Raw genomic sequence first — 13,366 nt, forward strand, 5'->3', positions numbered from 1 at the left:
GTTTTATTTTCTTTGTGCATTTGCATGTTTCATTGCATGATTGTTTGATTTTATGCATTTAGCCACTGCTTGGTTAAAGTAATGAGTTTCTTCTAAGACCCTATTTTTTTGAAAAATTTTACTAATTTAAATCAAAACTTTTTTCTTAAATTTGTTTGAAGTTGTAAGTGGAACATGGTTTTTGAGCCAAAGAACACACAACCTGTGAGATTTTGAGCTTATTTATATGGTTATATTATTTAACCATAAATTTTTATTCTTGTGTGTTTTCTTCACTATGATTGCAATCTTTGTTTTGTTCCATTCTATATGTCCAATATTTAGTGTATTTACATGTTTGCATATGATTGAGGCCATTATTTGATTTTAGCTCACTTATCCCAAATAAGCCTACCCTTTACATCACCCTTGTTAGCCACCTTGAGCCTTTTTATTCCCATTTATTCTGTTCTATAACCACATTACTAACCTTAAGCAAAAAAACAAAATAAAAATCCCAAGTTGAATCCTTGGTTAGCTTAAGATAGATATTGTGTATAATTTAAGTGTGGGGAATTTTATGGGAACATGGGATGATATGAAAAAGTAGGGAATTAAATTAAATAAGTTATTTGAAAATTTGGGAAGCATGCTCATGTGAAATCAAAATAATTAAATTACCATGTGCGTTGAAAAAAAAATATTAAGTAATTAAATAAGGGGATACAAAAAAAAAGAAGAAAAGAAAAGAGAAGAAAAATAATATTACCCCAAATGCAAAATAAAAAGAATCAATGCACATGGGACAAAATTCAAAAAAATAAGTTTGATACATGAGCATGTAATACAAAAGTGGGAAAAATTATGGGAAGCTAAGTATAATTTTAAAATTTTTATAGAGTATGTATATGTTAGGTGAGATCTTAGACTACTCAAGGATTCACTTCACTAGCTCACTTAGCCTTATATATACCCTTACCTTCACCTTAGCCCCATTACAACCCTGAAAAGACCTCATGATGTTTGCATTAGTATGCTAAATATTTGTTGATTGGTTAGATGAAGAACAAGGTTTAGAAAACATGATTAGAGAAGAGTAGAGCGAATTACCCTATACACTAGAGAGACTAGAGTGATATACACTACCAGTAAGGGTTCGGTGTTTAATTCTATGTTCCCTGCTTTCATGAGCTATCTTCTTACAAGTTTACTTGTCTTTATTTTATATGATTTGAATTAGTGAAATCTGATTTATGTTTGTCTTGGAGAACTTATTTATTTTTAACCAAGTAGGTAGAAACATTTTTGCATGTAGTTGCATTCATATAGATAGGTTGCATTTCATACATCCTACCATTCCTCTTCATCTTTTTAGTTTCTCTTGAGCTTAGCATGAGGACATGCTAATGTTTAAGTGTGGGGAGGTTGATAAACCACTATTTTATGGTTTATCTTGTGCTCAATTGAGTGGTTTTTATCAGCTTTTCACCCACTTATTCATACTATTTGCATGAGTTTACATTTTCCTTCCGAATTTTATGCTATGATTGAAAACATGCTTCTTTGGTCTTATATTTGTTAATATTAATCCTCTTTTATTACCATTAGATGCCGTGATATGTGTGTTAAGTGATTTCAGGGATTACAGGGCATGAATGGCTCAGAGGATGGAAAGGAAGCATGCAAAAGTGGAAGGAATACAAGAAGTTGAAGAAATTGCTAAGCTGTCCAGCCTGACCTCTTCGCACTCAAACAGCTATAACTTGAGCTACAGAGGTCCAAATGAGATGGTTGTAGTTGCGTTGGAAAGCTAACATCCGGAGCTTCGCAACGATATATATTTTGCTATAGCTGTTCCGACGCCAGACGACGCGAACGCGTGGATCACGCGGCCGCGTGACCTGGCAAGAACACAACCCACGCTAACGCGTGGACGACGCCTCCGCGTCACTCTTCCATGACCTGTACGGACCAGAAAGCGCTAGGAGTGATTTTTGGGCTGTTTTTGACCCAGTTTTCAGCCCAGAATACACAAATTAGAGGCTATAAAGTGGAGGAATCCATTCATTCATAAGCAGGGCTCTCATAATTCACTTTTCATAGTTTAGATGTAGTTTTAGAGAGAGAGGCTCTCTCCTCTCTCTTAGGATTTAGGATTAGGATTTTTAGGAATTAGGAATTTGTCTCATCTTCACATCAGGTTCAATATTTCTTTATTTTGACTTCTCTTCTACTTTGAGATACTTAAATGCTTTCATTTGTATTTGATTTATGTTGCCCAATTGGCTTATGAACCTTTCCATATTAGATTTTATTGCTTTGAATGTATTGTTATTTGAGGTATTCCAGATATTGATGATTTTAATTTAGCTTTCTATACCTTTTGGTCTTGGTTAAGGAATCAGTAACTCAGGAGTTATCTTAGCTCAACATAATTGATAATTGTTATCTTTGCTAATTGAACTAAACTTCAATAATCCCAACCTTATCTTAGGAAATAAATAGGATTCGAAGGTCAACTAATTAGTCCCTTGACTTTCCTTTGCTTTAGCAAAGGTTAACTAAGTAGAATTAAGATTCAACTTTCATTAATATTGATAAGAATAACTAAGTCTGGACTTCCAATTTCTCATACCTTGGGGATTTCTGTTGGTTTAGAATCTATATCTACAACGCGACTATTTTTATAAAATTCTTTACTAGCAAAAATTCTAACGTCAGTGATGATCTGTGACACTCATTACCTTCCTCAATCCATGAACGTGTGCCTGACAACCACCTCTGTTCTACATTAGATTGAATGAGTATCTCTTAGATTCCTTAATCAGAATCTTCATGGTATAAGCTAGAATTGATGGCGGCATTCATGAGAATCCGGAAAGTCTAAACCTTGTCTGTGGTATTCCAAGTAGGATTCAAGGACTGGATGGCTGTGACGAGCTTCAAACTCACGATTATTGGGCGTGATGACAAACGCAAAAGAATCAATGGATTCTATTCCGACATGATCGAGAACCAACAGATGATTAGCCGTGCTGTGACAGAGCATTTGGACCGTTTTCACTGAGAGGATGGGAAGTAGCCATTTACAACGGTGACGCCCTACATACAACTTGCCATAGGAGGATCCTTCCGTGCGTGAAGAAGAGGACAAGAGAAAAGTTGAAATAAAGAAGACAAAGCATCTCCAAAACTCCAACATATTCTCCATTATTGAGTAACAATTACTTATTCCAAACACTTTCACTTTTTACAATTAAAGCTAAAGAACCCAATTGGTATCCTGACAAAGAATAATAAGATAACTATAGCTTGCTTCAAGCCAACAATCTCCGTGGGATTCGACCCTTACTCACGTAAGGTATTACTTGGACGACCCAGTTCACTTGCTGGTTAGTTGTGCGGATTGCAAAAGTGTGATTGCAATTTCGTGCACCACCTTTCCCTCAAGAGAAAATGGGAAGGCAGATAGTAGAATAGTAGTCTCATTTGCACCATGATGCCTAATAGTGGAGCAGGCTGTCTGAAAATCTCTAAGGTGCTTGAGAGGCTCTTGAGCAGCCAAGCCATGAAATTTAAGCAATAGATTGAGTAGCCCAGTTTTCAGTTCAACATCTGCACCCAGATTTGGGTGACGTGCTTGGAACGGTGTCAGTGTAAAGTCCAGGGCTCCTGCTTCCTGGAGAGTAATCCTCCTGGGAATGCCATGTTATCTGCGCGTAAATCAACAAAATCAGTAGAAGAGGAGCATGTTTCTCCCTTAAATGACGCTTCAGATTTGTCCTCAGATAGGACTGGTGAATTGGTAGTAACCACTTCACCACCCTCAGAGGCTAACCGACGTTGAGCTCACCTTATACGTGAAAGAATTCTTTCAATTTTCAGATCAAACGCGGCTAAGCTCGGATCAGGTAGTGAACGCGACATTCAATGAAAGAAACATACAGCTCATGGTAATAAAAATATAAAGTAAAATATGCAAATATGTAAAAAAAATATTTACACTAATTAATAATTTAGCACACTATTGCAACTCCCCGGCAACGGCGCCAAAAATTGACGTGCGAAAAATTGTCGATTAAGAAATTATAATGAACTGACGTTTCGAGTATAGCTCTTAACCAATGAAGATTCCGCGTATCAATTTAGAAAGGGGTTTGTCACAATTTAAGAACAAAATACTTGGAGTATGAATCCCAGGTCATCTCCCAACGAGTTACTAAAAGAGTGCTATTTATTTATCAAGAGGTTTCTGAGAATTTTGAAGTTGGGGAATATGAACGAGAGATTTAATTAATTATGCTAAAAAGCCTTGACTGGGAGAAGATTAATCAGAAGTTCTATCCTTGTTGGATTTTTCTAGGATTAATTAATAATGGGTTGTTGTTTTTACTTAATTAACCTTTACCGAATAAAGGAAAGTCAAGTAATTGAGCCAACTTCTATTCACAAGTCCTAATCCTCTCCCTTGGGAAGGATTAGCGTTAGTGACTAGAGAGCTAGCCAACAACTTCTAATTACTAATTAATTCTTGAGTATTCCAACTCAAGGGTCTCCTATTAATCAACTCCCAAGTCAAGTTGAGAGTCTACTCCATTGAAATGAATACAACTTTCACAGGCATATAAAGGAAATAAAAAGAATACATGATAAGCTAAATAAAATTATAATTGAAAATTAATTAAAGGTAAAAATAGTACTTTGCATTAATAAATCCTAAAATCATAAACATACGTATCTGAACAGGGTTAATGGGCAATAAAAGAGTAAGGAATAAGGAAACAAACTAGAATAATGGAAACTCAATGGAGGTAGTAACTGTTTTCAATATCCAAAGCAAAAGCATCAAAATTAGAGATCTATGAATGTGAGGAAAACCTAGAGGAAGTAGTAATTTCTCTCTAAGATTCCAATCTAAAACTAAAAGCTATGCGAATGAGAATGTGTGTTGAGTATCTGCCTGTCCCCTGGCTCTAGTCTGTGTTTCTGGGCCGAAGACTGGGTCCAAACTCGGCCCAAAATCGCCCCCAGCATTTTCTGTGATTTCTGCAGGTAGTGCATGTCACGCGTACGCGTCAAGTACGCGTACGTGTCAAGTACGCGCACGCGTCGCTCCTCGCTGGCTATCTCCTTTAATTCTTGTACTCCTTCCATTTATGCAAGCTTCTTCTCCATCCTCTAAGACATTCCTACCCTATAAAGCCTGAAAACACTTAACGCACAGATCACAGCATCAAATGGTATAAAGGGGAATTAAAACACACAATTTAAGGGCTTAGGAAGCAAGTTTTCAATTGTAGAACAAAACTAGGAAGGAATTATAAAACTATGCAAATTGTATAAATAAGTGTGCAGAGACTTTATAAAAACCACTCAATTGAGCACAAGATAAACCATAAAATAGTAGTTTATCATCCTCGCCGCTGCGTCTCACCACCGTTGAAGGAGTCACCGCCGCTGGAACCCTAGCTTCGCCAACGCCGTCGCCGATTCTGTCCGAGACCACCGCTGTCGTCGCTGGGAGGAGCTAAATGAGAGAGCATTGTACAATGGTCATGCCACTTCTATTCGCTATTAAGAAAAGTTTGATGAATCAAGAATGCCCAGAGTAGTTTGTTATTTGTAGAACCTCTCTTCTATCAATGGTTTAGTGAAAATATCAGCTAGTTGATCTTCAGATTTAACAAACTGAATATCTAAATTTTCATTTTGCACGTGTTCTCTTATAAAATGAAATCTAACTTCAATGTGCTTTATTCTTGAGTGCAAAATAGGATTTTTGAAATATTTATAGCACTCACGTTGTCACAAAACAATGGAATATTAGATACTTTCATCTTATAATTAGCTAACTGAGTTTCTAACCATAATAATTGAGAGCAATAAGAAGAGGCTGCAATATACTCAGCTTCGATAGTGGATAGTGCCACTGTTGCTTGCTTCTTGCTTGACCATACATTGAGAGATTTGCCAAGGAAGCAACACATGCCACTTGTGCTTCTTCCATCAATCCTGTCCCCAGTAAAATCTGCATCACAATGACCCACTAATTGAAAGGAATCAGTTATACCATAAACCATAATTAGTGGTACCAAGCACATATCGGATGATCCTTTTGACGGCTGAGAGATGAGATTCCTTAGGCTTTGATTGGAATCTTGAGCAAACACCAACACCTTGTATGATGTCAGGCCTTGAGGAGGTTAGATACATCAAAGAACCAATCATCCCTCTGTAACGTGTCTCGTCAACATCTCTAGCATGTTCATCCTTGTCAAGCTTGATATTAGCTTGATATTAGGATGCATGGGGTTCCCATTGGCTTGGCACATTCCAACCCAAATTTCTTGAAAAGTTCCTTTGTATATTTCTCTTGATGAACGAAAATTCCCTCTGCAGTTTGCTTGATTTGTAAGCCTAGGAAGAAAGTTAATTCTCCCATCATGCTCATATGAAATTCACTTGTCATTAGCTTAGCAAAATGTCCATTTGGAAAGGTTTGAAGCCGCAATAAGCTGCGTAAGCAAGGAGCAATCTGATGGCTTCCATTCAAGCTACAGGTGCAAATGATTCATCAAAATCAATCCCTTCCTCTTGATCATAGCCTTGAGCAACCAATCTTGCTTTGTTTCGAACAATGGTTCCATCTTCACCCAACTAATTTCTGAAAATCCATTTCGTGCCAGTGACTTTCTTTCCATTTGAGTGAGGCACCAAGGTCCAGACTTGATTCTTCCCAAACTGCTGCAATTTCTCCTCCATAGCTAATACCCAAGATGGATCAGCAAGAGCTTCTTGGATATTTTGAGGTTCAATCTTTGATATCAGAGCTAAGTTGTTGGATTCGGCTCTTTTCAAAGATGATCTTGTAGATATTCCTTTGGAGGGGTTACCTATAATGAATTCTTCAGGATAATTTCTTAGAAATTTCCGATCACTAGGCCTTCTAGTTTGAGTTGAGGATTCAGGTTCCTCTTGATCAACAATAGCTTCTGCATCTGTATTTTCTGTTGCAACAGGTGATAATTCCAAATTGTCTCTTGCAGAATTGAGATTTTTGCTACTAGTAGGTGCAGTTTCTTGAAAACTTGAATTTTGAGGCACTGACTTAGTATTCTTAGGCAATTCAACTTCAAAACCTGGACTATTATCAATACAAACACTAAGAACAGAATTAGACTTACAGAATGTAACATGCATGGTTTCCTCAACAACTTTGGAGTTCTTGTTATATACTCTATATGCTTTGCTATTAGTGGAATAACCAAGAAATATGCCTTCATGTGTTTTAGGATCAAATTTTCCTAAATTTTCTTTGATATTCAGTATGAAACACTTGCAGCCAAACACATGAAAGTAACTAAGATTGGGAGGATGTCCTTTCCGAAATTCATATGCAGTTTTCTTCAAACATTTTCTTATGAGGGCTCAATTTAAAACATAATAAGCTGTATTCACAGCTTCAGCCCATAAGAATTTGGGAACTTCATATTCACACAACATAGCCCTAGCTATTTCTTGTAAACTTCTATTTCTTCTTTCCACAACACCATTTTGCTATGGTGTTCTAGGACATGAGAAGTTATGTGATATGCTTAGTTCATCACAAAAAGATTCAAAGTATTGATTTTCAAATTCTTTGCCATGATCACTTCTAATTGAAATCATTTTTAAACTCTTTTCATTTTGAATCTTCTTGCTGAATTTTTCAAAAACAGAAAATGCTTCATGTTTATGAGCTAGAAAGAACACCCAACCAAACCTAGTGTAGTTATCCACAATAACTATGCCATAACTTTTTACTCCAAGACTTTGAGTCCTAGTTGGTCCAAACAGATCAAGATGCACCAACTCCAATGGTTTCTTTGTTGAGACATCTTCCTTGGGTTTAAAAGAGTTTTTTGTTTGTTTACCCATTTGACAAACATCACAAGTGATGTCCTTATCAAATTTAATATTAGGAAGATCTCTTACTAAGCCTCTTTTAACAAGCTTAGAGATTTGGAGCATGCTAGCATGTCCTAATCTCTTATGCCACATCCATTTTTCATATTCCATTGAAGAGAAACAAGTCACATTTTAAACTTTAAGATCATCTAGTGTGAGACCATAAATATTGTCACTTCTTTTGGCAACAAATAAAACAGCTCCTGTTTTCTCATTTATGACCCTACAATCAGGTTTTCTAAATGTTACAACATATCCAAGGTCACACAATTGACTTATGCTGAATAGATTATGCTTTAACCCATCTACTAAAAAGAAACGATCAATGCAAGTAGAAAAATCTTTGCCAACCTTACCAATGACAATTATTTTACTTTTACCATTATCTCCAAAAGTGACAAATCCTCCATCATACTTGTTGAGTTTAATGAAAGAAATATCATTTGCAGTCATATGCCTTGAACATCCACTATCAAGTTTAATAATAATTAATGGAAGTATCATTCAGTTTTTCTTTTTAAAAAAGTGCACCAGTAAGATTGCTCTACTTATGGGATTGGGCAAAAATGAAACGGGCCAGTAATTGATTCCAATGGGTTGGATTGACCCAAACAAAACCTATTTAATCATGTTGGATTGAATTGATAGTGTTTTATTACCAAAAAAAAAACAATTGATAGTGTTTAAACCAAGTTGGGTTATCGACCAAAAGAAAAAAAACCAAGTTGGGTTAGAACTCATTAACATGCTTAAACAAGTGTCATGTTTGAATTCCGCCTCGTGCATTCAGCTATCCATTAACCAGCAAATACTTTTAAATAGAAATCAAATCTATAACAGATTAGTCTTTAGTCTACTGGACAAATGGATACTGTGGGACAAAATAAAATTGGTAGTGTTTACGGGATCAAATGTTTAAAACATAATAGATAATTTTCCCATTAGACTAATACACAACAATGATTAAATTTAGGGAAAATTTTAAGCAAAGGAGGAAAATGGATGAGATCTTGCAGCTTCCTTTCGTAGCATTCTTGCTTATAGGGAGGTAAAAGGTAATAAGTTTAGGTGCTGCATATATATATGAATATGGGAAGAAAGTGAAACACTTCTGAAATTGCATTTTCAAGGATGCTAAAATTCATTCAAACTCAAAGATGTAGACATAACTGAACATATATCTTAATGCATGCTAATAGGTAACAAGCAGCTCAGTCACTTCAAAACCCATAAGCCTCGGAAATTTCAGCATTTCCCCCTCATTACTATACACATCATCCCCTATGGCTCCATGAAGTACATAAGATACAGGTCTATCCACATACACAAAAATCACCTCATAACCACAGTCAGCAAAACGAACTTACTATACCAATATCAGAAATTGCATCCTTAAGCATATATATATATATATGCAGAAAAACAGGGTCAGCAAAACGAACTCACTATACCAGTATCAGAAATTGCATCCTTAAGCAAGTTTACAAAACAAGGTAATGTATACAAGTTTTGATAATAGTATTATAGCAGCCGTACATAAAAGGGTGAAATAACACCTTAACTAGGTAGCTTCTCAATTTCCTTATTAAGTCTAACTAGTATAAACAGACATGTGAAGAACAATAGTAGCGTAGGCAATTCAGTATAATGTTTATATACAAAAGCTGGTCACCCAGGAAGTGCTGATCATAAATAACGAAAACCAATACTAGTACACAAAAAGAATACTCACTAAGATAAAAAGTTAATCATCCTTGGAGTCTTTACAAGGTCTGGCTTCAAAACCCCCATCAGCCCTCTTCTCCAATGTGTATGGCATGTAAGTGCCCAAGATGCGATCCCACATGACGAAGAATGGCTGCGAGTAGTTGTACTTGTTTCCATAGAGCTGATGGTGCACGTCGTGGTATGCTGTATTGTTCTTGAAGATAACGTGGAAAAGGTTTCCAGGGAGCCACAACCCGCAATGATCATCGACTGTCTTAATGGTGGCAAAGGAGAAGAAGAAGATGGAGGCCCGAGGACTCATGCCAGACAAAAGGAAAGACAAAGCCCCGCCGATGGTGTCAAGAAGCAGTCCCTCCAGAGGGTGATTGTACAAAGCTCCAAATGAGTAAGGTACAATGAGTCTGTGATGTTGGGAGTGAATATGCTTGTATAGGAACTTGTTGTGATGCATGTACCTATGCATGAAATATTGCCATGTGTCCATTACCAACATAGCAGTACCAAATTGCCGGGCCACAGCAAGGAGGGAAGCATTCTGATTCAAATCACTTTGGGTATCGCTTCCTGTCACCTATAAAATAACAAATACCCCGATTACAATTGAGTTTATCTGAATAAATAGCTACACATGGACTCGAATGATTTTAAACTAGAATTAGTACCATCTTTAATACTGATGAGGGGGATAAAAAAATTTTATAGTCCAACACACCCCCTCCAACAGTAAAACTTAAGGGTAAAAAAAAGCTCCAGATAAAGCCAAAGGCAATTTAGATTAAGTGTCCTACCTTAACCACTAGACTATCAAACCAATCCTTGTATAATTTTCACATACTTACAAGTGCAACTCTCATAGTTAGAAGGAAGATTCTATGGCATACAATTTGATTTGTGCATTCAGCAATATACTAAATGGTTGAAACACAATTGCACAAATTTTTGGATAAATGTTATGGGACATGATCAGACCTGTAGCTTTTTTCCGTATGTTACTGATCTTTCTAAAAAACTTTCACTCTACCATCTAAAATGAATATGAAGATAAAATCCAGGTCCCGAAGTCAGACAATGCATTGATCACTAAATCTGCAACTTTCTCATTGGTGATTCAGAAGGTTTACATTTAACTTATTTTGGGTGCATAGCATTTACGGAAACTATTACATTATCTATATTGAATTAATCAACGAGTTAGCTCCTGATAGTGGATTAATAGACTAGCGCATGCAAAACAGAAACCATGATTTCTCAAATAGGCCATGCTTTAGTTTACAAGGCAAGGCACAAAGACTATTTGGAATTATGGGGTTAATAGTGACATAAAAGATACAGAAAAAGCTTTGTTTGTTGACCACACGTCTCTCAAAATGTGAGAAGCTAAATTTGAAAGCGTGGTTGGTATTTAAACCTTAGAAAAAAAACGGCACATTTGGGGGTAATTTAAATTAGTAATTAACTAAATCCTTGCATCTTCTTGTGGTTAATCTTAATCATCAAACATAAAAATAAATCGATAAAAGAAAAGCGAGATAAAACATAGAAACTTTACTCCTCCAACTTCTGGGAAAATAAAAATAATAATGATAGACACATACCGCAAACAAGAGAGTTGCAACCACCGCTTGAACTAACTGTTGGAGGAGAACTCCTTTAACCACAGCACCCTTTGACACCAAATTCTTCTCATCTTCATCTTCCTTGGTATGCAAGCGGTAATCCTCAGAAAACAAACCAAGAACAACGTAAATCCCCGAATAAACCCAGTAAATTATGATTGGGACAAAAGTCCCAAGCATCTCATCAGAAATCCCCAAAATCATTGTTTTTATTGCGATTGGAGTGAAGAGAGACCTCAATCACACGAAATTGGAACGGAATTGAAAGAACTCGGACTGAGGAACCAACAGGGAAACCCTAACCCTTATGTTGGGAATAAACTGAAACTCTGGTTTCTGTTGATGTCTTCAATCTGAGTAGTTTAGTTGGTTTTGCCGGCAAACCCATATAAAGAAATAAAGAACCAATTAAATATTGGTTAGGTGCATTAATCACAGATTTATTAGGGTTCCTCGAAGTGGCAATTGGCAAAGGAAGATTCCAAAGAGAGAATGAATAATTGCTTGCGCGAATGGGACTCTACAAAACGAATAGTACACGCTGGAAAAATATCAGAGATTATACTTCTGTGTGGTGATGGCGCACGGTTGTATGGGCTGATGTGTAGTGATGGGAGAAACGGACGGTTGCGATTAGATTATAGGAAGGACTGATACTTTCGTTTGGGCATTAGAGTAGAGCCCGTTATGAAGTGATGACGTGTTTTTCTTTTTTAATATTTTTGAGTGAACGAGACGACACCGTGTTTGACCGAGCAAAAATAGGAACGGGACCACTGATGGTTTAATCTTCTGTGGGACGGGCGCATTGGAGTTGACCTAAAGCCAAAAGTAAGTAATTATACACTTTCTGTGTTGTATGCAAGAAAGCGAATGGATTATTTAAAAAAAAAGTTTCTGTTGTGATAACAAGGAGCAATGTGGATGCTCATTCTTATGTAAAACTCACATTTTTTAAAAAGGAATAATATTAAATATATATTAAAATTAAGTTCCTAATATATGTATAAATAGAGTTCTTTGTTTCTGAGAGAAATATAAGCACACAAACAATAAACAAATGAAATTCTCTCTCTCTTTACTTTTAATATTTCTTTTTATCTTTATATATATACACATTACAACATATAATTTTAATATATATATATATATATAAATTATTATTGTGCTAATTATATTAATGTTAGAGTCTTCTATTTATACTTCTTTAGTTTATATATCGTCTTTATTTATTCTACAACAGTCTTCCAAATTAAAAAGGGTGCACCAATATAGTCTCTCATGTATCTTCCGTCGCCAGAACTCAACACCGTTAGTGGCATGATTGAAAAATGAATATCTCACATTAAAAGATCCTGCAGATCTTTGGAAAGACCTTGAAGAAAGGTACAATCATAAAAAAAGGGGATACTTCCTCAAGCCCGATATGAATGGACGCACTTGCGTTTGCAGGATTTTAAATCCATAAATGAATATAATTCTGCAATATTTCGAATCACCTTACGAATGAAATTATGTGGGAAAAAGATAACTGATCATGATATGTTGGAGAAAACTTTCTCAACCTTCCATGCCTCGAATGTGCTCCTGCAGCAGCAGTATCGAGAAAAGGGATTTAAAAAATATTCTGAGTTAATTTCTTGCCTTCTTGTTGCTGAACGCAACAATGAGTTGCTCTTAAAAAATCATGAAACGCGCCCAGCTGGCGCCGCCCCATTTCCTGAAGTAAATGCGGCAAATTACCCCAGAAGAGGTAAATGGCAAGGTTTTAATAAAAAGGGCCATTGGTCACGTACCTGTCGTACCCCAAGGCACCTAGTCGATCTTTACCAAGCATTTTTGAAAAAGGACGACAAGGAAAAAGAGTCGAATTTCGTTTCAAATGATGCTGAAAATTCCACCACTCATTATGATGTATCTGATTTCTTTGAGGATCCTGAAGCAAATATTGGTCATTTGATCAATGATGGAATAGTTTAATGTGTGAGATTGTTAAGTATTCATGTAAATAAATAATGTAAAGAACTTATTGTTAAGTTTTATTTTCTATATATTTAAGTTTCAAATATAATGTATATAAATTATGAAATATTAAT

At 36.0% G+C, this 13,366-nt stretch overlaps 1 protein-coding gene across 1 annotated transcript; it reads right to left on the reverse strand.

Moving 5' to 3' along the window:
* Positions 1-9,382: 9,382 nt before the first annotated feature.
* On the reverse strand, positions 9,383-11,747 carry LOC107489386 (sphinganine C4-monooxygenase 1). Its single transcript, XM_016110134.3, has 2 exons — positions 11,250-11,747; positions 9,383-10,225 (listed from the first exon to the last, which is right to left on the reverse strand). Exons 1-2 carry the CDS (start codon positions 11,472-11,474, stop codon positions 9,671-9,673), a joined length of 780 nt encoding a protein of 259 aa, XP_015965620.1. The 5' UTR covers positions 11,475-11,747; the 3' UTR covers positions 9,383-9,670.
* Positions 11,748-13,366: the final 1,619 nt, after the last annotated feature.

This window comes from Arachis duranensis, chromosome 5 (assembly GCF_000817695.3).
Source record: "Arachis duranensis cultivar V14167 chromosome 5, aradu.V14167.gnm2.J7QH, whole genome shotgun sequence".
In the NCBI taxonomy this organism is placed as follows: Eukaryota; Viridiplantae; Streptophyta; class Magnoliopsida; order Fabales; family Fabaceae; genus Arachis; species Arachis duranensis.

What these genes read in the sequence shown, in the direction of transcription:
- LOC107489386 (XM_016110134.3), bottom strand. Translation starts at nt 11,474, where the DNA reads ATGATTTTGGGGATTTCTGATGAGATGCTTGGGACTTTTGTCCCAATC. An exon ending in TTGCAACTCTCTTGTTTGCG is followed by an intron (nt 10,226 to 11,249) that starts GTATGTGTCTAT and finishes GTTATTTTATAG; the next exon opens with GTGACAGGAAGCGATACCCA.